Here is a 25,566-nt window from a genome sequence, read left to right on the forward strand (position 1 = left end):
TGCTGTAGACCTCAGCCTGTATTTTCTCTTTATTCCTGCCTTATTCCTCAGCCTGCTTTTCCCCTACCCACAGTAAAAGAATGCCAGGAGATAACCTTGATCTGCAAGAAATATACAGCTCCCCTTTCTCCTTGCCGATATGAAGTCCACACAGAAAATACCAAACCACTTTTATTCCTGTGAGAAAGGTTTTAGCTTTATGCTGGTCATTTCTTATTTGGTGGGGGGGGGAGTATTCTGCTTTCTCTAAGGATCTGTCCACAACATTTTTTACATTAGAAGGTTACAGTTTTAGCCACCATGGACAGCAGAAATTTGAGTGATTAAACTACCTTATATCTTGAACTTCTTTCAGTCTTTACAATAATGCAGTCCAAAAATTAATCCCTGAATCCAATGTGCTTATTGCGTAAGATTGAAAACATTGGTGGCATTTTATGACATGCTTTGCATGCAGTTGTTTCCTTCCCAGCCTTATGCTTGCAGAAGCTGATCTGACAGCTTCTTACCAAGTTTCTCTCAAAACTGTTTCAAACAAATCCACATCAACTTCAGTTGTATCAGTTGACTTTAAAGTTGCACTCTGAACTTGGCTTTGAAATTTACTCCAGCATAAACCTGATGTAATTAACAAAAGGATTTTGCCCTTTTGGGATTATAGAAAACATACAGTCAAACCCAAGACAGTCGGGCTACATCCAGCATGTCTGAGGGCTTGTTCAGTCTCATAGCATCTCTATTTCTTATCAGCTGTCTTAGATGAGACACAAGAAGCACAAATGGTTGACATAGTTGTGGTGGAAGAAAAGAAAAACATGAGATCCAAATATTCACCTATTTTCTTAATGGCCTCAAAGAAGCTTTGGCTCTGCTATGAAGTCTTTCTTCTGGTAATATTGAGGCACTGCTAATGCTAAGAGGTAGCACGACAGAGGAACATTTCCATGATTTGCTGAGGCAATGGGATGGTATTTTCCAGTGACATGCTTGTCTCTTCATCATCTTATACACAAATACACATTGTAGCCTGCCCCAATGCCTCTGCTGTATGTATTCGTTCACTGTGAGGTAATATACTTACTGCACTATATCCACTTTATTTCCTCTGTTCAAAGATCCAAGAGGTGTAACGTCAAAAGTGTGTCTTTTATTGCCCATAAACGTCACTTTAGCGTTAGTACAGCTGCCTCCATTGAATCTGTCTTTACAATTACAAGCAAAAGACTTGATTTAGCACATACTAGACTGCCTTAGTGCCAAGCTGTGGAAGCTCCACATGTGCTGGCAGCTTGCTTCCCTTGGATTATGGTCCCAAGGCTCTAAAAACCTTTAAGCATAAATAAAGTTAAAAGATGCTCAGAAAATACAGATTTGCAGACCTAGCATTCTGAAGAGTATTCTGAAAACAACAAAGGAATATGAACACTCTGGAAACAGGACCTCAGAGCACTTTTGCCAAAGGAAAACAACTTCATGTTACAGATACGGAAATCATGATACAGGAACAGCAAAACGAGTGTACTTGCCTGTACTAGTATTTTATATTTCTATAACTTCCACTCAAAGACCTCTGACAATCTTCTGAACTTTAAAGCATTTAGCAAGAGAACACCTATTAATAAAAACACTATTTTCCACAAACAAAAAAACTGTTGGGCTCATTTTAACTCAGTTTAACTAATTGTTTTCTTCTAAGATTGAAATTTCACATTCATTCTATCATAATTCAGCGTGATTGAGTTGAAGCAAAAACATCAGTCAGCCAGACAGCTCTCAGAAGCAAGAGACTTCCTAAGAGATTTTTCTGCTTTTTGAAATACCACTTAATCTAAGTGTATTTCAGGAAACTTTGATCTGGATTTCTGATACATGTGGCTTTTTAGGTGCATTTACTAAGTAATGTAGCACACCCTGCAACATGTAATGGAGTTATTCTCTCCATTTGTTTTTTCTCAAATTAAATACAGTTTTATGAACTACTGAAATGCTTGAACAATTAAGTGATTTCAAATATAAAATTTGAAAGAGGTAATATAATAAAAAGTGAAGTCTTTTTAATTCAATTCTGCAATGGATACAGTTTATTAAATATTCATACTAATCAATGCAGCCTGTAAATACAGCCAGTAAGGACTATTAAAACAGGCAAAGATGTTTTATTGGATTCATCTTTACAGCTGTCCACTTGAAAAATCAAGAATAAGGTCATTATATACATTTCTTATGATAATTAAACCTCAAATTGTATATTCAGCAACTCAAGACTCTGCGCATACCAATATTGTACCAGTATGCATCATAACTCACTTCCACAATGTGATGTCAAATGCTTCTAGTTATATTAAATACGCAAAATAAGTAAAATAAGCAATTTTAATGTCATAAAGTGATTACTACAATATCACTGCCCTGAAACAAGACAAATAGTTTTAGCTACAGCTTTCACTAAGCATATTCATCCTTCTTTTTAGGCAGTCTTCCCAAACATGAGCAACATCTCTGAGCATAGGAAATTAAAGTTTATAGGCAAGAATGTGTTAACACACGCCTCTTGAGAAGAAGATATTATCAGCTGTATCTTGTGCTTATAAGCTTGCACAGATTTACTTAGACTGAGTGAAGAAAAAAATCCTCTCTCCGTCACTGACAAGACAGAGAATTTGAAACACAGACAAAGAGACAATAGTGGAACAGTACTAATAACTACAGAATGTATAATATTAAAGTAACTTTTCCTTTCTGTGCTCTATATCTTGAAATGCTAAAGTTGACAAGCTTTTCTTTTCACAAAGCCTTTATGAAAAGAATGAGAAAACCTATGATTAATGGGTGTAGCAACAAAAAATAAATGAGGACAAGACTATAATGTGAAAGCAAGCTTGCACAGTTAGTAAAAAGCTGCCAAATCTGCTGAATAGCTTTGAAAACTGGCTTTTATAAAACAATCACTGTGCTGCTTTTTATAATGTTAGAAATTAGTGCCTTATTTTAAAATTTAAAATATATAATTCAATAATTGCACAAATTATTTATTTACCTAAATCCACAGGAACTGCATCTCCTCTTTCTAGTTTCTTTGGCATTGTGTATTTTTGGTGATCTGTGGTATAATATAGTCCCATGAAAACTATAGCATACCGTTCCTGTGCTCCTCTGCTCTTTCTCACCTTAGGAGTGGGAGAAGCACACTATTTGAAAAAGAGGATTTCAGAAGCAGCGCTTTAAGAAGGATTCAGAATTCCTGGCTGTGGCCTTCTATTTTTCCCATGGAATCCTTCTCTTCTGACTTTGTTTAGTGCAGAAGAAGTGTTCCTCAAATGCTCTGTATGCTTTAAATTAGACCTTCCCAAAGATCCACGTCAACATACATATGTCGGTTCATTTACTGTCCCTTGCATATGTGTTTGGGGCTTTTCCATTTCCTCCCAAGTGTCACAATTGCAGTAAACATTCAAAGAAAGATGGATTCTGAAAGCCTAGCTTGGCAATAATATACTTTATTCTTCTCTAACTCTTTGCAAGACAAATCCTGTGCGTCTATAGAGTTTGTTTGGTTTTTGGTTGTAGGTTTCTTGGAATTACAAAGAAGAGCACAGTTGGTAATAATTTTCAGAGTTTCATAGACCAAGTTTGTGTCCACTCAAATGTATACTTTCAGGCTTTCACAAATCTTCTCAATCGCTGACTCACAATACTCATGTTTAAAAGATGCTTTCAACAAAAAAAAAATGACAAATCAGTATAAGTGCATGAGGCACGTTTTATTTTGGAAGACGTGGGAAGATCATGGGTGGGAAATCTGAAGTAAGACTAAGAAAAAAATATAGGTAAAACATAAAAGGTTACATCTAAACTCCAAGTTGAGACAAATGTGGTTTCTTCAGGTAGATGGAGACTTCAGGAAACCTTGGATTTAAAAAAAAAAGCCAGACACAGACCAACTGTGGAGCCTCTTTACTATGGGCAGAAAGTGGCACCATCAGTCACACTGCTCTTCAGGCCTTTTTGACTGCTGTCACTGCTGTGCAGCCGCTAGCACAATCCAGAACTGGAGCTGAGAACATTTCCTTGAAGACACAGTTTTTTACTTTTGTTACAAGGTCTTACTCACACCTCTTCTAAAGCAGCATTTAATATCCACTATCCTAGTCTTTATTAATAAGATGTTTAACTTATATAAAGTTTAAAATTCAATTGCATAATTTTGTTTCTATTCACAGATTTCATTGTAAGTACTGCTAGGTCACCGCGCACTAAATGCTATGATAACTGTCTACATTGTAAGAAATTCACATGGAAACTTCCCATGCATGCGCCTGAAGTTGGTCCCTTTTCAGTCTGATATTAGATACTCATTCATTGCTGGAGTATATTTTTTTTTTTTTAATATGTAAATAACTTGCTTCCATTTCCTCACTAGAGAACACTGAGTTACTCATACTAATGTATTCTTTCATCATGTTTTTTTTTCTTAGTGGCAACCTCTTCCAAACTTGGAAAATCTCACAGCAAGCAGAGAAACTAACATCTTTTTCACACAGCGTGACATTAGAATGTTTGGCTAAAGGCCCTAAAACATTAACATGAAACAAACAAACAAACAAAAAGTCTTATTCATGATCCTTGTGTTTACTTGCTATGCTCGATTTGCTCTTTCATGCTTGTAGCGCACAATGGAAATTTTGATGGCTTGGTCTTTTATCTTTATAAGCAAAGGGAGCCTTTTCTCAGTTTCATCCATTTTCCATGATTTCTACAGTGAAAAAAGATGAAGCTATGACTGGGGGAGAAGAGTTTTTCTTCTTGGAGGACAGACAGAGCCTCATGTTCTGTACACTGTGGAACGTTTATTAAATGACTCCTCAATCTTTAATTTTTAACCTCCAAGCAATATATACCGCTTTTACTGTACAGAGATGCTAACCTTATTCAGTGACTATGTTTGAAATTTCAAGGAAGGATCCTTCACTATTTTTCTTAAAACACTTTTTTAGTACTTTACCTCTTTCAAGAAAAAGGAAAACTGAGAAAGAAGTATACTTTTTAAACTCTTTCCTACTTTAATTAGTAAATAAAATTATGTGCAGCATAGAAGTGGTTGATGCAATGATTGATGTATGCACAATACACCATTACTTGGTTTCATTGTTTCATGGCAATACATTTTCAAACAAAAGTTAGCAATCCAATTACTTTACTATGTTATTTGTTGGCCGATATCAGCTTTTGCAAGACATGATATAAAAAACTAAATGTGCAAATATGGACTAAAATGTTTATTTCCCAACACTGTGGTTTGGCTAACTTGTATGAAATGATGTTAGGTTTACTGCTACCCTTGGTATTTTCTAACTTGGTTTGTCTCACATATCTAATATTACACATTAATTATACTCTAACCAAAACACTGTGGAATTAATTCCTCAAAGTAATAATGCCTTGGACTTTATTTATAACATATTTTCATTTAATATCATCGTTTTTTTCTAGTCAGCAGTTCTGTCATAAAGAAGGAATATTTACCTTTTAAAACAATTTTCTGTTTTATAAATGTTAACTATGATTGCTTTACATAACACCTCTGTAACTCTTCATCTCTTGCTACATGAACTTATGCTATTAATCAACTATTTCCACAGTATTCCACCACCACCGTAAGGTGAATAATCTTTGTAATTTCTGTTGTTAGATAATGTGTAACCATCTTCCATTAATGACAAAATTAAGGCAGATTTTTTTTAAAAAAATATACAAATGATTACATTCATTGTCACAGAATAGTTTTTGTTTTAATTTTCTGAGATATGGCACCTTAAATGTAAAGAAAAACCCTGTATTTTAATTGGAAGGTTTAATAAATTTTACAATGGCTAATTCATAAACTATGAGACAAGAGGATGACTCTACCTTAAATCTGCGAACATATGGTCCAGGGAAATCCCCGCATGGTTCACTTGGGAATCTCCACCTCATTACTTCATCACTAGGGATGAAGCAAGGATCCTTTCTAGCTTTCCCTCCTGAGAAAGGTTCTGAGGGAAGCTCTCAAAAATATAACAACAAATGTTAATTTTTTTTAGTAAAGGATAGTATCAGTCTGAAATACTCAGTATCTAAGATATTCCTCCTTAACAAGTTGTGTCCTAATAGGTCACCTGACGCAAAACTTGCATATTCACCTATTACAAACTCTCTTTTATCATACAGAAAAGCACCAAATGTAAGAACGGGGGTCTCACATTAAACTAACCATCCCCTGTTTCTTCACTAAACACATCAAAACATACTGGAGGTGGACGTAACATCTAACAAAGCTGCCAGAACACAAGATTCTTGCCCTAAGAAGCTCATCTAATTTTGACGACACCAATGGATCTGATATGAAAAGAGGCACAAACTTTCCTGGAAAGGGTATAACTGACTTTTACACGGTCTTCTAATAAAATAAATAATAAAAAAGATGGAAGTTAGGAAATTGATTCACTTAACAGAAGTAATAATGAATGTAATGCAGTAAGCATGAGGTTCAGAAAAAGAAAAAAGCTGCCCAGGTTTTACGTTGCCACCTGCTTTCTGTTTCTGTAAGAGATTTTTTAAAAATGTATCACAAAAGTAAAACCCACTCTTTATGTAAATTGTATATAAATATCTATATTGTCTAGAGACTGCATTTGCTCAGATCTCTCTTGGTGAAGGTGGAAAATGCCTCCAGAAAGGGAAATAGAGAATAAGAACATCTTATACAGCTTTGCATTTGACTAGTAACTGCAAAACTCATCTTCTTTGATTGGATCTGATGGTAACATTTTCCTGGAAGCCTGTACTAAAACCAGAATACGCCATACAAATGAACTTCTCCTTTAAGGTTATGTCTCGGTATGTGTTTTTGTGGAGGTCCCCTTGAAGTGGCTCCGAGTTAGTACAGTGTGTAGAGTTGTACTTCATTCTAACACACATTACAACTGCCTATTCCACTTAGGGGCCAGCACCTACCACAAATAAGATTATTCCTGCATGGTGAATAAGATATATTTATGATTGTGTATTTTTTTAGCATGAAAAGGAATATATAGTTTAAGAATACATGAAAATCTTTCCACCTGTTTTTACATAGTGACCAGCATGTAAGTCAAAAACTGTCCTTCATGATGATTAGGGAGAATGGAGTGTGAGGAAGAAGAAAGAAGAAAAAGCAGATTCTGATGTGCATTGAAGTGTTTACCGAATTCTGTTGGTACATATACTCTAGTTTAGAGTTTCAATACAATGGGGTTCCTTAGATTAAAGACTGCGCCAGGAATTTCTCCAAGGTATTCTTTATATACTGCACTTAACCTTCAAAATAAGGAGCCACCAGGAAAGCATTGGCTATGCCCATTTCAGCTCCATGCTTACAGGAAAAATCTTTTCTAGAATATACTCAATCAAATCTTTATGGCCTATGAAGAGAATAACCATCTCTTCAGTATAATCAATCTCAACATAAAATTGATGTGTAACAGAAATTGGATACAATTACTCTGTAACTGCCTGTTTCTCTATTGACTACACAGGAAGCTGAGAATGATTAAGATGTTAGCTAAGGGTAGACAACATTAATCGTCTGTTTCTGCAGGAAAAGTAGATCAACATGCAGAACAGAAAGGTAAACTCATGAAGGGTTTGCCACTCCAAATGTCTGGTGAGATTCTTTGGATACAAGCTTCTCAACTTCCAAAGCTCACTTACCTAAAGTGTTCACAATGCCTTTGGCAGCATTAGACTAGATCATTCGGCAAGCAACAGGAAAGTTGTAACTCAAGAGATGGTTTGCACTCATTCACTTAGAAAAATGCTTGTTCACTTATACATATTCATATCACTCTTACAGAAAAAAAACTCGTACACTTAGAAACATCTTGGACCTAAAGGATTTTTAATCAGGTAACTCAAGAAATTAATTTGGGATTTCTGTACCTCTCAAGTGAATTCCCTAACCTACCCGTTGCTGGCTATTTCAGTTGAAAGATGTATCAAAGGTAAGTAAGTCGCCATCAACAATTTTACATTAAAAAATTCCTACTTGTCATTGATAACACATCTGCTCTACTACAAGACGTAGAATCATACAATGGTTTGTATTGGAAGGGACCACCTCGTTCCAACCCCCCTGCCATGGGCAGGGACACCTTCCACTAGACCAGGTTGCTCAAAGTCCCATCCAACCTGGCCTTAAAACACTTCCAGGGATGGGGCAGCTGCAACTTCTCTGGGCAACCTGCTCCAGTGTCTTACCACCAGATTCCTCATGCTCATACTGTTTGTATCAAAATTAGTTGCTCAGACATATATTCTGCAATGACAAAGAACAAAACCAGCCCTGAGCTACCTGATGCATACAGCAGGTATGGTGGAGAGGCAATTTTTATACTAAATTACAGTCCTTAAGTGCAGGAGTTAAATTAGGTATATGTGCCTTAATGCACAGTTTAGCATACCTATAATCTTTTTAACACATTGCTTCTGGTATCCCCCACTTTCTCTTCCCTTCCATCATCATTTCTCAGCTCTCAGCTCCTCACCCCATGCACCCCACAATGTTGTTGTTATTCTGTCTCTGAGTCCTATAAATATGAAAATTTTTGCTTGCCCAAACAGTAAATAACAGCTCAGTTCCAGGGGTGAGGAAAGGGTGATTTAATCCTAATGTGATTCATTCATTGTGGAAAGTGGAGAGATAAAATCTACTTTAAACAAAATAAACACAATGGAAGCCACAGAAAGTGCTGGAAGTTGCTTTAAAAATCCATGGGAAAAATAAAAGAAATTCAGCTCTCACTGTACTATTTTAAGAGAGGTATGATCAGCTGAAAGTTGTTTTGAAACATAAACACAAATACACACACATACTTCAAGGAATTTGTTGCAGGCATTATTTAAGAGGCTATGTTTTGAATACAGGAAATTTTAATACCTGTATTTCAAAGAACCTTATTTATAAGAATTATTCTAGATCAATGGGATTATCGTGTTCCCTGTTTTTTATTATTTTAATTATGAATTTAAATGGTGTTTTGCTGTTCTGTATCTCAAAAATCTAAACAAAATCTATTAAACTTAACTTTAATGTTCTCACCCACCAGTCCTATAACATACTTGTTTGTCTAACTCATGAATTAAATAATTATCTCAATAAATTAAAAATATTAAACAGATTTTTAAAGTGTCTATTAATTTGTATTAAAATTAATCATATTTTTAAATTATTGCCTTATGATGCATATTTGACTTCAGAAGCCTCTAGAACTAGCCTGTCTTAGCAACTAAGACAAACATGCAGTCTAATATTGGCATCTGTTATTTTCTTTGCCATTTTGCTGTTCTCTTGTGACAGTGGTCACACCAGATTCTGCAAAGAAAAACACAGTGCATAGTTGTGTGTTGCAGGGGTGGGAGATAATCAAAGAATTTTATTTTTATTTTAAATTGTCTTTTTGCTGAAAGACAGCAACATATAAATGAGGTCTGAAGATGGAAAAGAACATTGATAAATCAATTTAAAGAGTAGACAGTCAACAGTAAGAAGTTTTCTAAGGGTACTGTTCCCTGCCACGTCGGCACTGAGCCGATTGCAGAAATTTGCCTTCACTTCTCTTCTTATCAGTGTCACTCTCATTATATGCACTTCTAGGCAGTTAGCCACTGACTAGTTAGTTCTCTTACTAAATTCATTGAGTCCACTGAAGATAATAGGCATACAGGTTTCCTCAAATGAAAGTATGAGCGCAGGAATAACCTGGGACTTCAGCAGAATTATATTTTAGTGTCCTTAAAGTGTGAAAAAACATCACTGTCAAAAACTAAAGCCCCTAATAATGTCAGCAGATGCTTCTGTGAATATGAACAGGATGACACCTGAGGAAAGTCTCTAAGTAATATCAGAAACTGCAAGAATATGAGAATGTTTGTCTACAAAATTTGTTTTACAAGCGGAATTATTTGTACATGACTGGCTCACAGAGCTGAATTTCAACTGCAGCAATTCAGAGTAGAGAGACTGCAGAGTTCCTCTCAAATGCCTGAACTTTTATGATGCTGCATCTGTCCCATGATCACAATGTCCTGGTCTGGCACCAAGTGACACAAAACTGGCCTATGATCATACAGTCAATAATTACAAGACTCAGTTAAGACAAGCAGGTAATTACCAGATGACAGTAAGAGAACATGATTTACAGAGTAACTTAATTACTTGCATCAGAAATGCAACAAATCAGTGATTACATTTTATAAAGCAATTTTTCCTTCAATTCCGTCAGTTAACAGATATTTTTTTCTTCTCTAAAACAAACAAGCAGTCAAAATTTCTTCAAAGCACACAGGTTATATGTACTAATTAAAAAGTCATCTATCAGTTCTATAGAAATTCTGAACAATCTTACAGTAAGGATGTACAGTAACAGATCTCAAAAGGGGGCAAATTTTGACAAATGGACTTTCTTCCCACTGAGGAGTCCAGCTGTATATTTTCTAAAGTTTGTAACTGAATTATTAGTTTGCAGCCAGACTGACTGATCTCTGACCAAGAGCTGTTGTAATAGTCATTGTATACAGCATTTAGGGACACTGATCAGCAGGGCATCTGTACATAATTAGGTCGATTGAACCCCTATCATCTAACATAAAAAGGAGCCTCTTTTTGAACAAGATGGGAGATGCAGAAAAACTGATAGAAAACTGCTTTATGTACACTGTATGTGTAATACATGTTTAGGTGATAGATAATAAAGGTAAGCAATTGCCCTCACTCTAAAAAATTAACGTATTTAAGAGTAAAAATGCCTTACACAACCAGGAATTAAGTTAATGTAATCACCTGACCTGTTTAGTCAGCAAGCTGTCTGAAATTTTTGGTGTTAACTGTATCAGCAAGCTACACTAAAAGACTTTTTAAGATGCACCTGAACTTGAAGAGCTGTAATTCCCCAAACTGTTTATCTGCATTCTCAATGGATTCTAGTGCCCTATTCCTAAGGAGTTTTGAGAATAAAATACATGTAAGATCTTATGGGAATTTATCATATTTAAGTAAAGTTTCAAGATGTATGTATTTTTTACTATGTCAAATCCTGGGGGGTTTAGGAGCTTCAGAAACCATCACAAATGAAAGGAAAAAGCAAGAAACACCAAATTATGTACTAAGTGGTGTTCAAAAGAATCTTAAAAGTCTTTGTCCTTCTGCAGACTACAAATTTATCAGTCTGACAGAATTGAAGTTGTTCCCAAAAATATTGTAATTATGTGATTTACCTCTGCACATCAAACAGATATCATAGCAGTGAAGACAATTTTCTTATACTTGGCTAATAATGAAGTAACATTTTAACCTTATTTTGAGTTTTCAGGTAAAGCAAAGATGTAAACTGAGCTCTTCAAAACCCAGGTGCGTATACAACCATATGCACACTCACAACTTGCAATTTTCTGTGATTTTGTAGCTTAAATACTAGATAATGGATACCCAAGGTGCTCTGTTTTGTAAAATAACTAATCAAGGAATGCATAGGTGTTTGGCTTAGTTTGATCATAAATATGATTCTTTCAAGCTGAATAACTAATTATTTCTAATACTTCCATATGCAATAACAAATAACAAGGGAGGCAAATGTGCCCCTCTTACCTGAAATCAAAGATCTACTCTATCATATGAAACACCTAGAAGCTATTCATGAAGAAGAATCTACCTTCCTCAGCAGTCTACTATGAAGTATCTTTAAATACTAAGTAATGCTTCTCTACTTTATTAGAAAGGTGTGTATATACCAATTTGTTAGCCCCTTAAATCAGTTTTGGTTGTATAGCTATGGAAGAGTAAGATTACCTTACATACATGCTAAGGTTTCTAAAACTATAGAAATTAACATTTTATGGAGCCACATCCCAACTCTCCCCTTCTGAGTCCCTTATTAGTAATACTTCTGATGGTGAAACACTACAAACAACTGCACCAAATCACTTCTGTCACTTGTACAGGTCCAATTTGAAAAGTACAGAACAGCAACAACTGCATATTCTCTGAAGATGTGCTATGACCAGTAACAGATCAAAAAAGAGATCTACCTCTACAAAGGACAATGAAATAGAGCAGAGCTACATTTTAATTACGCTGAGTGTCACATTCATTTTTTAAAAGAAAAATGTGCTGACTTAACTATATTATAAAAGCTTTAAGCAACTGATGCAGAATGTTGCGGTATAAATTCATGCATTGCTTTGACCTTGTTAAATGAATCTAATCTTTTTATTCCAAGAAATAATGGTTCCTTACACATGAAATGGATTTTCTTAGGTGGGAGTTCAAACAATACTCCACGGGGTTTTATTAAAAAAAGTATTATATAGTTTTATAGTTGACCATCATTTAGTATCAGCCTAAAACATGTAATTAATAGGCCTATAATTCTTGGTGAAGTAACTTGTTACTAAGCAGACTCCTTATTTAACTTTATATTTAATAATTTTTTTGTTAAATCTTTTTAATATATAGGCTGGCCAACAAAATTATCAAGCTTAAGATTTTGAATTGGGAAGTTAAAAATTTTGGGAATGGAATTTCTACCTTTTATCTACCTGTCGAAAAATAAAATTGCTATATATAAGTTTAAAGCTGCTAGTATTACACACATAAATTATCCTTCCTTCCACTGCATGTTCTTTTTGCTGTTGGCAGAAACTATCAGTCAGCATTTAGCTGATCAGGTCAGAGTTTCCTTCCTTTCCTAAAATAGCTATGTGATACATAATGAATCACATTTTAGCCATCTACTCTAAATGACTCCTTCTTCCTAATACTCTAATAGGTGAGAAAGCCAAGAGAAATCTGATTGAATATTAAAAGTGGAATGATAGTCATTGACAGGCATCTCTCCTGGCAGGATCTCAGTAATCAATTTGCATAATCATACAATGATAGTTTTCCTTTTCTTACAGATGTACAAAATACCAGAATAACCTGCTGAAATTATTCAATAATCTTGTTTTACAAATCTGAACACTAGCTCAGTTTCTTTTTCTTTGTGCTGTGTTCTAGGTAAGCTTCAACTGGAAAAAAGATGGCTACTATTCCCATTCCTATACTGTTTTCTTCTAAAAATCACACACACAAATCCTGTATGTTGAAATCAACTTGTACAAAATTATGTGCAATAAAAAGGTTAAAAAAATATATATGATGTTTTAATGGGGAAGGTGGGAAAAAAAAAAGAACTGTAAATTGCACAACACTCTTCCTCTGCAGTGTCAACAGTTCTGTAGAAAAGTCAGTCGCCCCCTTATTGCTTCACTCTTCTCTTGATCCTGGAGAGCAGACAGAATTTTTCTTTCCAAAGAAACAAATAAACAACCAAAAAACCCAACAAAACCAAACAAAAATGAAATTTAAAAATGTGCTGAATACACGCAAAATCTTGGTTTGTTAAGATGAAAGAGGTTTAAGAGTAAACAGGAGCCCAAACTTTAACTTCAGTGAACACTTTTTATCTCTGTGCTTGGATTATGAAGTGCAGAATATACATACAGTTTATTGCTTGCTGGAGACAAGAAGTGAATACTGTGAAGAATTCATATTTAATTCTTATTTCTACATGATTCAAGAAAGCAAAGGGAAATGTTGCTATTTTAACACACATTGTATATAAGTTTGTCACAAACATTTCCGTAAGCTTTATTTTATTACATGCTCTTTTAAAAACTTCCATCATTTGCATTACTGCTCCTTTAAAACAAGAATGTTTATTTCAACTGATTACTATGAGCAATAACAAGAAGAATCTATTTTATTATTACCTAGGCTACAGTAAACTAAATGATGTTTAAAAGGCTTGAGAAACCATGAAGGCAAGCAGATATTTTAAAATCACTCTCCAAATAATATATATCATGTATGTCCAAAATAATTCACAGTTGTGTATACACACAACAAAAAATGTTCATGTCTGTACATTTCCATCTTCCTATCAGTGTACATAATTTAAATAGCAGCTTTTCTGTGTAAGAAAAGCCAAAATTACTTGGAATCCATTTTAAAGAGTTTTTCAGGACTGTCTGAAAGATTATTTGAAAAAGAGTATTCCAGAGAATACTGCACAGATCTTCTATAACTAACCCTTAACTGAGTGTGATACTAAAAAGGTAACTTTTATCAACAGACACTGTAACACAGAGATTACAGCATTTAACTGTATTTGACATTAAAAAATTTGGAATCCCAGCCCATAAACTGAGATGAAAACAATGGCACATACGAAGTCTCAGTTCACCATGTTTGTAAGGTTCACAGTTCAAGGTCTTAACACCCCACTTACACCCCACCTCACATCTTCAGCAACAGACATTTTGTTGACACAGGCAGTTCCGTTTACCCAGTCCTGTTACAGTCTCCGTACGTCTCTCTATGAAACCCCTATTTAGGAATACTGCATCCAGGAAAAATATACTTTAACAAGACTTATGCTAAGATTATACAAATTTTCTCTTTTCAGCTGTGGAAGATACATACGTAGTACAACCAGCCTTGAAATGACTTTTGAAATCCATAAACTCTTGTAATGTCTGGTTTGAATTTCACTCGCTCATGTCAGGTAATGTATCCATCTGCAGGACAGAAGTCAATAGCTCTATTTGTCAATTCACATATGCTTATACACTGAGTCTCTTCAGAGCTGGCCTGTATGCCTACTTCCTGTGTCCTGTTGACTCATTTCTCATTTCTATTTTAAAATATTAACATTTAATCTTATATCTGATATATAAAACAAAGAAAAAAATAAAAATACATATTTGCTAGCACCTGAACTACACTGAACTCCTGAATACAACTCTTGCTTAGGGAAACAATACCCAAGAAATACAACTGAATAATAACTTTCTTGCCTCTGTGCACCATACTTGCATCTCCTCTCCACAAGAGTTTTGTCCATATGAAATGTGCATGCTGATAGTTAACTGTGTACAGCAACTGACAACTTTAAAATTTAAAATGCAAACAAAAAATACATTCTACATCTTTTCCTAGATTAATTAGAATTTGGTTGTGTTTTGAAATCTTTCCCCATTAACTGATAATGCAATACTTAATACTTACGGTAAGTTTGGGGGATTTTTTCAATAACATAGAACTTAGACATCTGTTTTGGTTATAATATATGAGTAAATTAACTATCTAACTTCATGTTTCTTTATACAATGAAGACTACAGTATCCTACAAAGCATTATCATAAACAGTGTCATTGGACTTATATATTCACTTTTTTAAGTCAGAGAACCACAGAATATACCAGGTTGGAAGGGACCTCAGGGATCACCTGGTCCAACCTTTCTTGGCAAAAGCACGGTCTAGACAAGACGGCCCAGCACCTTGTCCAGCTGAATCTGTCCAACGTTGGGGAACCCACCACTTCCCTGGGGAGATCACTCCAACGGCTGATCGTTCTCATTGTGAAAAACTTTCCTTTTGTGTCCGGTCAGAATCTCCCCAGGGGTAACTTGTACCCATTACCTCTCCTCCCTTCCATGGGACTCCTTGTAAAAAGGGAGTCTCCATCTTCTTTGTAGCCACCCTGTAAGTACTGGAACGTGGTGGTGAGGTCTCCCCCTAAGCCATCTTTTCTCAAGGCTGAACAAACCCAGTTCTCTCAGCCGTTCCCCATGCGGCAGCCTTCCCAGTCCTTTGATCATCTTTGTGGTCCTTCTCTGGACCCTCTCCAGCCTGTCCACATCTTTCTTGTTTAGTGAGGACCAAAACTGAACACCCTATTCCAGGTGTGGCGTGGCAAGTGCTGAGTAGGGCAGGATGCTGACTTCCTTCTCTCTGCTGGTGATGCCCTTGTTGACACAACCCAGCATTCTGTTGGCTTTCTTTGCCTCAGCAGCACACTGTTCACTCGTATGGAGCTTTTTCTCCCCCAGGACGCCCAGGTTCCTTTCCATAGAGCTGCTCCTGACCTGGGTAGATCCCAGCCTATGCTACACTCCTGGATTATGTTCTCCCAGATTATATCTATATCTATATTGATATGTATATCTGTATCTATATCTATATGTACGTATGTATATATGTGTGTATATACACGTACATAAAAATAAAAAAAAATCCTCTTTTGTGTTCTATGAACTTTACAGTGATAAAAATAAAGCAACTACATCAATTTTTAAGAGCAATTTTGGACCACAGATCTGAGTAATTATATAGAATGACAGAATGCTAGTTTTAGAAAAATAGGAAATTGTAAAATAGCACTTTTTAATGTCTTATATTTTGTTTACATTGTTCTTGCTGCTACTATCTTACTTCTCAACCTCCTCATAACATAGCATACAATAACCTATAAATCACTATTATGTGTAATTTAACCCTTAAATCAATATATTCCTTAATACTGCACTAACTGAAATTCACATATATCTTACAACTACCTGTTTCTCTTTTCTTCCCACACACAAACAGCTTAAAACAAGCCTTAGCATTTCAATGTGTTTTACATATTTTTGTATTTTCTTTGGGTTTATAATAAATATATATAGTGAAAGTATCCCGGTGCACATCTAGCATACAAGAAGGTCCTTCAGGCAGCACAGTAAACTAGCTGAACATACTGTTCATTTTTATCCAATTTTGCTTTAGCAGCTGAAAAATACTATATAAAATATGAGATGAATATTACTTAATTATTATAGTTTGTGACAGCTATTTTTAAGAAAAACTCCAGATTTTGCATGATGGCTAAAGAAATATAATTACCCCAAATCTAGTAAAGTATTTTTATGTATGAAATAAAAAGAGCATACCCTCAAGCAAAAGTCCCAAGATGCTCTCTTGCATTTGCATGCTGTCAGCTAAAAAAACAAGACTATAATTTTCCAGTATCTGCTGAGTGCATTGTCTTGAAATGTGCAATTGTAGAGGGGTACACCTGTGAATGTGCTTTGTGCAACAAAGGGTCTGTCACAAGAGTATGAGACATGTCAATAGAAAACTGTCATTCAAATTCTGCTTTTTTAACCTCTGAATGCTGAAAAGCCAACAAATGCTTTTTTTCCTTATAACACCAATTATGAAGGTAATTAACTGGTAAATACAAGCACAGATAAATAAAATATCTGCTCCACTGCTGGAAGTTGGAAATTAAATACTTGTTTTACTGAGATCAGTGGCAATTACGATGACTTCAGATACTTCAAGATCATACTTAGAATTTCTGTCTTCTATGCCGATACCCACAGATTATCAGTTGGTGCTCTTCCTTGAAACAATTTTCTACTAACAGATTAGTGCAAAACAAGCAGGACTGTTAGCTATAAATAATAAAGGCATTTGACCGAAAATGAAGTATTAATCCTTGCATAAAGGTGATACAAATACTAAAGGTTAATTAAGTACAGTAAATGAAGCACATACACTGTGCAACTCAAGCATTGGTGCCTATCTACTACCTTCCACAGTTTTCAAAACTTTTTGCACTGAGTCAACAAACAGTCAGAACACTGTTCTTGTCAAAAAGACAAGATACCCACTAAATTGTGGAACAAACTGGTGATGTTCCCACATTTGTTTTAACAGTACAATATAAATCAGCAGCATGTAAAAGAGTAATCAGACAAAACTGACAGCAGTGTTTTACAGTACTCCATAAACCTCATCCCTGAATGGAAAATGACAGAGCAGTACCAAAAGCAATGTCTAGTCTCTAGCTCTGCAGTCCAGATCCAGCAAATGACTAAGGAACCCAAAACAAGACACCGATGAAAATAATGCACCCAAATCCGAAGCTGTGAAAAGATTCAAGATCAAAAAGCTTCCAGAAGGCCTCTTTGCAACCTCAGTGTTATTTGGACATATAAGGCACCCCAGTTTCTAACCTTTAAAGGTTCCTAATTGCTTAATAATTCTATTTACATAGAGATGGAGAAGAATTTCACTTTTGGCAATTTATACTTCAACTCCTCTGTAAGGCAGGCAATAGTCACCTGAAGGATTTAATCTGGCAAGCATTTCCAGACTCACTAATGAGATTGTGCCTCTCGCAAACTACTGTATCGCCTGCCAGCTCTTCTGTGGCACATTTGGTGAGAGACCCTGGGGCACTGTTAGCACAAGCAGCATACCCATCCTCTGATTCAAATATTGTAGGCATGGTAGAAAGGTAAAGCATGATCTCAGAAAGAGCTTTCAAAACATGGGGACAGATGCCTTCAGGACAGGGTCACCGGGCCAAATCTGGATTCCATTGGGGGACAGATAAATAAAACTAAGCTATTGCAACATGGGATACTCCTGTCCTCAAGGGCCTTTACCAAAACTGACCTCAAACGGTGCAAATCTTAAGTATGACTGATGCTACTGATATACAAGCTAGGGTCATGAAGATCTGAAACTCAGACCAACACAATTTGCTGGGAGATCTTGAAGCACTGCTATCCCCTTGGCTGGGGAAGAATTAAGGAAACACATGCAGTTGTAGCGTACCATCAGAACATATATTCAGGAGAGAAAGAGTGGCAGAAAGCAATGAAGGAAGAAAAAAGGTACCTTACCTCACTTTCAAATTGCCTTGCTGTGGCTGTCCATCGTAAATTGACAAAATATCAAAATCTTCCTCAAGGGCAAAAGTATGAAATGACAGTTGTATCCTGTTACGTTCTCCCGTGATAATGATCCACGTGCAGTTGGCATAATTTGGATAACCATGAGGAAATCCAGGGCTTTCTATAGTACCATTTGGTCCCTGTACTAAGCCTCCACAGTTCTGACCTAAAAAAGAACACAGGAAAGTATGTATTTCAGTGTTTCTTCCGCCTCCCCCAGTATGTATTTTTACATGAGTAACTATATGTAAACTTAATTTTATAGTATTTTTTTCTAGAATACAAACAGCACATAAGATTGCATTTATACAGTTTTTCCCTCTTAATTCAAAACCCCCATCGCTGGATTTTCTGAGACACTTACCATCTTTTTATGCAATGAATCATAATTTCAGGTTATGTGGTATTAACAATGTATGACTTATTCATCCAATTGTGAAATTTAAGCATTAGCTTTGATGCCATAAATTCAACAGACTGACAGTTTTAATGCCAGAGAGTGTTCATAGCTTTTTGGTGAATGCCATTTATAAAGTTTTTATATAAATACTAAAGTATTAGATTTTTGGCTGTTCTGAAATATACTTTCAATACAGAGAGCAAAATGTAGACACACATTTATTACGCATTCTGTTGCAACCAACATTAAGATTTTTACACTTTGAAAACAGCAAAATTTCGGTGGTAGAACATTTTTAGTGCCATGTATAATGTGATCAGGAAAGTATAAATTCTTTTTTTTCTTTTTTTTTTTTTTTTTTTTCCAGGATTCTTAAAAAATAACACCAAGGGTTTACTCAGCAGGAATTTGTGTCTGGTTTGTACATCACACAGAACATGTGAGGGTATGGTAGAACATTAAGGGGAAGTCCTCAGCAAGAAACCTTGACTTACAGTGCACACTCTTGCTAATTTCCTACTTGATTTTGTTAATCCCACACACACCAGTTGTACTGGCTCAGAGCTGGAGAGAATCATTAATGAAATATTTGAACAGAGATAAGTTTAAGGACATTCTGTGCACTGTAACGCTTGGATTACTACATGCATTTTAAGCACTTCAGAACAAGTATAATCCCAGCATTTTATTGTTATACCTAAACCAGGAAAGTATTTCAGGCTGCAATTTTACTTTTAACTTCCCAGCAGTAGGGTCTCTGAGGCTGAATCTTTCAGAGTAGTGCTGTCAAATGCTTGTGGGAGGTTTCTAAATCTTAATAAAATGAATTCAATAAAAGGGATTTGCTGCTAAAACTAAAGAACTAATAACCAATAATTTTCTACTAAATTTCAAATATAACAAAAAATCTAATGAAGAGATAAAAAGGCTATGGGGATTCAGGAAGCCTTTAACACAATAACCTTCTCTAGTATATCTACCAAGGATTCATATCACTTTAATAAAACATAGGTATTATTAAGCATTCCTGAAGAAGGGAACCTGTTATACCATGAATGTAGCATGAAAGTTTCAGCTCTGTGATGTTCACTGTAACTTGCCAGCATTCTTGCAGATGCTTTGCATTTATTCCTCTTCCTACAGCTATCAGGGAAATATCCTGCAAGTATCACAAGCCATTTAAAACAATTTAATTGATGCAGGAATAATGTTCTGAAAATAGAAAATTACAGTGACAGCCTACCACCCTAATACTCTAATGAACTACCTCATGTCTCAACATCCAGAAACTGGTTTGTGTAAATCAAGTACCCCCTGCAAGCCGTGCTACACCACAGCTTTCCTACCACTCTGGTGTGAAAAGGTTGCTTTGAAAGAGGAGAGCTATCAAGCAGTTCATCTAAAAGCTATTAAAGACAGAAGCACCTTTTAGGAGCAGAAATTTGTAATGCGGGTGTAGATAATTACATACGTAAATGCAGTATATTAACTACCTTTCTGACTTCCAGGGGGATGAACAAATTACCTCCCCAATCTCTTATGGATCCCTACAGCTGGCTTAAGGTAAAATTGAATATCGCTGTGGTAATAAGTGAGCCCTCTGACCCCCAAAATGACCACAACTCAGCAGCTTCCTTACTGAGGCACTTGCTAGCTACTCACAGAAGTATTTGCAACTGTCAGTGCAAACTGTCAGTCTTATTCCAAAAGGTGCTGCGTACTCCCTACTGTAGATTCAAGCTATTGTGCATTATTCTCTTGGAAAAGAAACAAATTCTAATGATAAATGAAGCAGCCCATGTTTTACCACTGTTTAACTTAAGCATATCTTACCACCCATAGCCCTTTCTTTCTCCAGTTTGCTTTTGCTCTCCTGTTCTGAAACTATTCATAAACATGCTGCCTACTCACTTTGTACCCAAGAAATATGAGGTAAAGGAGAACCATAAAGGAAAATGATTAACTGTGAAATGCTATTTAGGTTTGCTCTTCATTTTATATGCATATATATAAATACATACTTACTTAGTGTTCAGTAAACCCCCCCAAAAAACCCTAGAAGAAATTTATACACAGTTAACTCCTAGCAATCTCATTGCTGCACACTGATAACTGCAAAGAGGATCTTGCTTCTGAACTAAGCCATACCCAAAGACACTCTAAAAGCTGTGCAGGCCCAGAAAACTAACACCCTTCTAGATCTGTCCCTGCTCAGTTAAGACATGAAGCATGTTAAACAGAACAGTATTTGGAAAAAAGGATCAGCTGCTAACTGTATGATACCCATTTTGTCAATATATGTACATCTAAAACCCCAAGAACTGTCAAATGTTACACCTCTGCCAAGGAGTAAATTCTGCATCGAATCACTTATAAAAGATTCGGTATAGGAAGACATACTTGGAAAGCAGGAATGAAGAGACTTAAGGGTGACAGTTGACAGCAAATCAGACAGGAGTTGACAATGCATTATCTCACAAAAAAAACCAGTTTCTAACTGCAAAGAAACCACAGACCTGTAAGAGGACACTGATGAGATTAATTAAAAATATTTTGGGTTTTATGGGTGCCTTAATAGTAGGAAGTGTCAACAAAGTAAAGATACAGAACATACTGGAAAAAAATAGTAAAATAATATTAATATCAGCAGAGTTTAGTTAGTTCTACTGGGATGAATGTAAGCACAGAAGAGAATGTAGACTGAATACACCCTGAAAAGATCTACCCACACAATTCACTTTAGTTCTGGCCCTTGTGTCAAATAAAAAAAATAAATGTTTTTCACAAGATGTGCAGTCATTGATTGAGTATAATATCAGTACAATGAACTATTTTAACATTAAAGGTGTATCAGACTGCCAAAATTTTATTATTATGAAACCACATCATTGTTTATATGAATATAAACTATGCTGTTAGTATTAATTTTCTGTCATATATTGTCTGTAAGAAGATATTTCAGGACAGCTATTTTAGGTTTATGATATAAAAAGTATAATTTAAGAAAACTGATGTTCTTGCCTTACAGTTGGAAATGATTTACACTGATTTCAGCCTTATTTTATCTTAGAAAGGTTTTTTGCATATTCCATACCAGCCCTATTTGCAGCTGCTCAGGCTCAACATTTCTCACTTATGACCCCTAAGTGACAGCTCACCAAGAAAACTTAAAGCACTGCAATTTTGCCTTAAATGCTGAGCCATGTAAGTGGCAGAATCACTGAGAATCAGTAGAATTTAAGTACTGTTTTGCCATAAGATTTTGAATAAACCTCACAAAATATGAACCCTATACCAGTATCTAATAATTAAAACTAATAAAGTACAGGTTTATTGATTTTTTTTCCAAGTTTCAAATGCTTCTACAATAAACAAGCAAAAAGACAACCACTTCTCGTAATTCATAAGGTATTCTGTGAATAACTGATACATTTATATATATATATACACACAGATGTAAATGTATACATATACATATTTTACATAGAAAGCAGTTTTTGCAAGATAGATGTATTTTGAACAAGTAAACTATAAAATGTGCCAAAATTAAATATAGTAAAACCAGTGATGATAAAGATATTTTGAACAATTATAACTATGAAAATTAAGTCACATTTATTCTTTTTGTAACTGTGAGCATTACCTTCCATTCTGCAGCTACAGAGGAACACAGCAGCTAGTAGTGAGGCTAAGAGATGTCTAGAAAGATCATATCTCCCTCATTCTTTAAAGTAGATTCTAATGAGTTACAGTAAGTTTAGGAAGTAAATAAGAATAGCTGCACTCAGCCAGATTAAAGGCTCATTCACCGCAGCATCTATTCTCAAACAGCAAGACAAAGGAGGAACAAGGACTGTACCAGAAAATTTCCCTCCCCTTCAAGATCTACATCACAGGGATTTTTTTTGAAGGAACACATTCCAGTAGCCTCATCTTTGTGTTTAATAGCCCTTGATAGATTTCTTTTCTATGAACTTGTCCAGTCATCCTCTGAGTATATACTAACTAATAGGATCTTTCACATATTCTAGAGGGATTCTTAAAACATGAAAAATCCTTCTTTGTGTTTGTTCAGCAGCTACCATGTGTTAGGTTCATTTGATGCTCCACAAATTTTTTGTATGAAAAGCAAACATACAAATGGTTCTTACTGATGCTTTTTACGGCACTTAACCATCTTATTGACTTTTATCATGCCCAGTATATTTCTTTTTCAAAGTTTAAAAGTTGTACTTTATATAGCTGTTCTCTGTACTAAAGTAATTTTATCACCTTTTTCTGAACCTTTTGCAGCTTTGTTATACCTTTCATGAGACTGGGATACCAGAACTTCTTGTAACATTGAAAATGTATATGAATCATTTACACAAGTATATTTTTAATCCCTTTTTCTGTTCTCCTACTAATTAGATCTGTTCTTTTGCTAAGGTAAGCATTAGCTTGACATTTTTATAAGCAAGATTCCTTTCCTCCAGAATTACAGCAAAGATAGAGCTTGTCATTTTACAAGGAAAATAAGGAATTTTTTTTTCACCTGTAGATTTCCTACATTTATTACTACGTGCATCACATCACATTCATCTACTCCGAATTTCATCAACTACTTCAACACCTTACTTGGTTACCTAAGGCCTTTTTTGTAATTCTTCACAATCGGTCCTCATTAAATCATAAATTCCTATCATCATGGTCACTTCACTACTTACCCCCTTTTGCAGATAATTTCTGAGCGTACTGAATCACACAGATGCCAGCACAGATCTCTCTGGGATGCCGTGGTGACTCCCTCCATTGTAAAAAAAGGCCATTTTCTCCTATCCATTAAGCACAACTCTTAGCCAACCTTTCAGCAATGCACAAACTTTCTTATGCCCTGCCTAATTTGTTTTCTTTACTATCTTTACTGAAGAGCTTTTGTCAGTGTCTTTTGGAATTCTGATCACCTTTATCCACATTCAGGCTGACTCATTCAGAGAACTCCAACAGATTTGAAAAATATATAATTTTAAAATAAAACCTCGATTCTTATTCAATATATCATATTTAACCATGTGTTAATTGATTATTTTAATATAGTTTCCTAACACAAGTTCTAGGTGTTCCAGCATTTAGCTCCTTAACTCCCCTTGGTCCCTTTTAAATATGGGCATCTCAGGCGAATTGCAGCTGGAGATTACACTAGCAGTGCAGTAATTTTTCCTTGATTGTCCTTTAAACTCTGGATAACACATGGGACTCCAAATATTATTGTTTATTTTTTCTACTTTTTCCACAAACTGTTCTACCAATTTTTCAACTTTCAACAGATACATTGATGAATTTTCCACGGAGAACAGTTCAGGCATGGGAATTGCAAAATGTATCTGTTCTTTGCTGTCTTCAGTAATCTACCCTTTATAATTCTAAGTATCTATTGGCCCAGCAAGGCTGTCTTGCAGGCTACTTGCTCCAACTGTGTTTAAAAGAGGAATATTTTTTAATTTTACAGTGTTGGCCTCCAATGCTCTTGGAAACAAATGTTTTATTTCCAGGAAAGCCTTCAGAGAGTATTCAGCAGCCCCTAAATCTTACTGGGATCTTGCCAATACACACATCTTCACCTACCTTGCCTTGGGATTATCTCCCTCTGGCAGTCTGCACAAAACAGCAATAATCACTTTCTTTGCACGTATAGCAGGATGAATCCCCAACTCCATCATCTCTCTTATCCTTATTTGTGAGGCCTTAATTATAAGAGTCGATGGTATAGAGCCCTCATGGATTTTAAATTCTCTCTCCTGCACAGAAAATTCAAACACACATATCACATCCCCAGAGTACCTCATGCTTGCAATTCTGACTTTTCTAACTCATGTATGTGCACACATGCAGGAACTTTAGTACTGCAGTAAGTATTGGCCACAACTTAAATGACTTTCAGCAGCAAAGCTGAAGACAGGAAGTTTTGCAAATACGACTTTTAACAAGAAAAGTAAAAACCAAATGTTCCTAAGACTGCAAAGATGTGTTACACATATGTAGAATAAAAAAAATTCCTCTTGGACTACAACAGGTAACTACAGATTTAAATTGCTGCCATCACCAATGGAGATGGTGGGACCAGTAAGATAGCTGTAAGACATAAACCACTGGTTCCGCACTTTGTTGCAACCACCTCTTTTTCTATGCTTTTGTGTTTTCACATGCTGCCTTTGTATTTTCTCCTTTGTTGATGTCCACCATAAGCTCCTAGCTCTTCCCACCTTCGCCAAGACCTGCAGGCCCACGCCAGCCCCTGCCACTGACAGCCCATGCTCTGCACCAAGCCGTTATCATTTCTTTCTCATTAGTATATTCCAAAGCCATCTTCTGATAATGTTTAAACGCAGTAAGACTGTTATTTCCTAAACTAATTTCAGTCAAGAACAGAAATGTCAAATGGCCAGAGAGACAAAGTCACTATTTTCTGAGGACTGTTTTAAACAGCATTTGACTACTTCCAGTGTCCTTTAAAAATCAATTATTAAGTAATCCTCACACCACCACCAAAAGGCACTTTCCATTG

At 35.6% G+C, this 25,566-nt stretch overlaps 1 protein-coding gene across 1 annotated transcript in view; it reads right to left on the reverse strand.

Annotated features, from left to right (window-relative positions):
- CSMD1 (CUB and Sushi multiple domains 1) overlaps nt 1–25,566 on the reverse strand; it is a 1,203,943-nt gene that overhangs the window by 958,430 nt on the left and 219,947 nt on the right. The window contains exon 2 of the mRNA XM_013299736.3: nt 18,572–18,788. Coding sequence (XP_013155190.2) covers nt 18,572–18,788 — 217 coding nt within the window. The remainder of the gene's footprint in view (nt 1–18,571; nt 18,789–25,566) is intronic.

This window comes from Falco peregrinus, chromosome 7 (genome assembly GCF_023634155.1).
Source record: "Falco peregrinus isolate bFalPer1 chromosome 7, bFalPer1.pri, whole genome shotgun sequence".
Taxonomy (NCBI): Eukaryota; Metazoa; Chordata; class Aves; order Falconiformes; family Falconidae; genus Falco; species Falco peregrinus.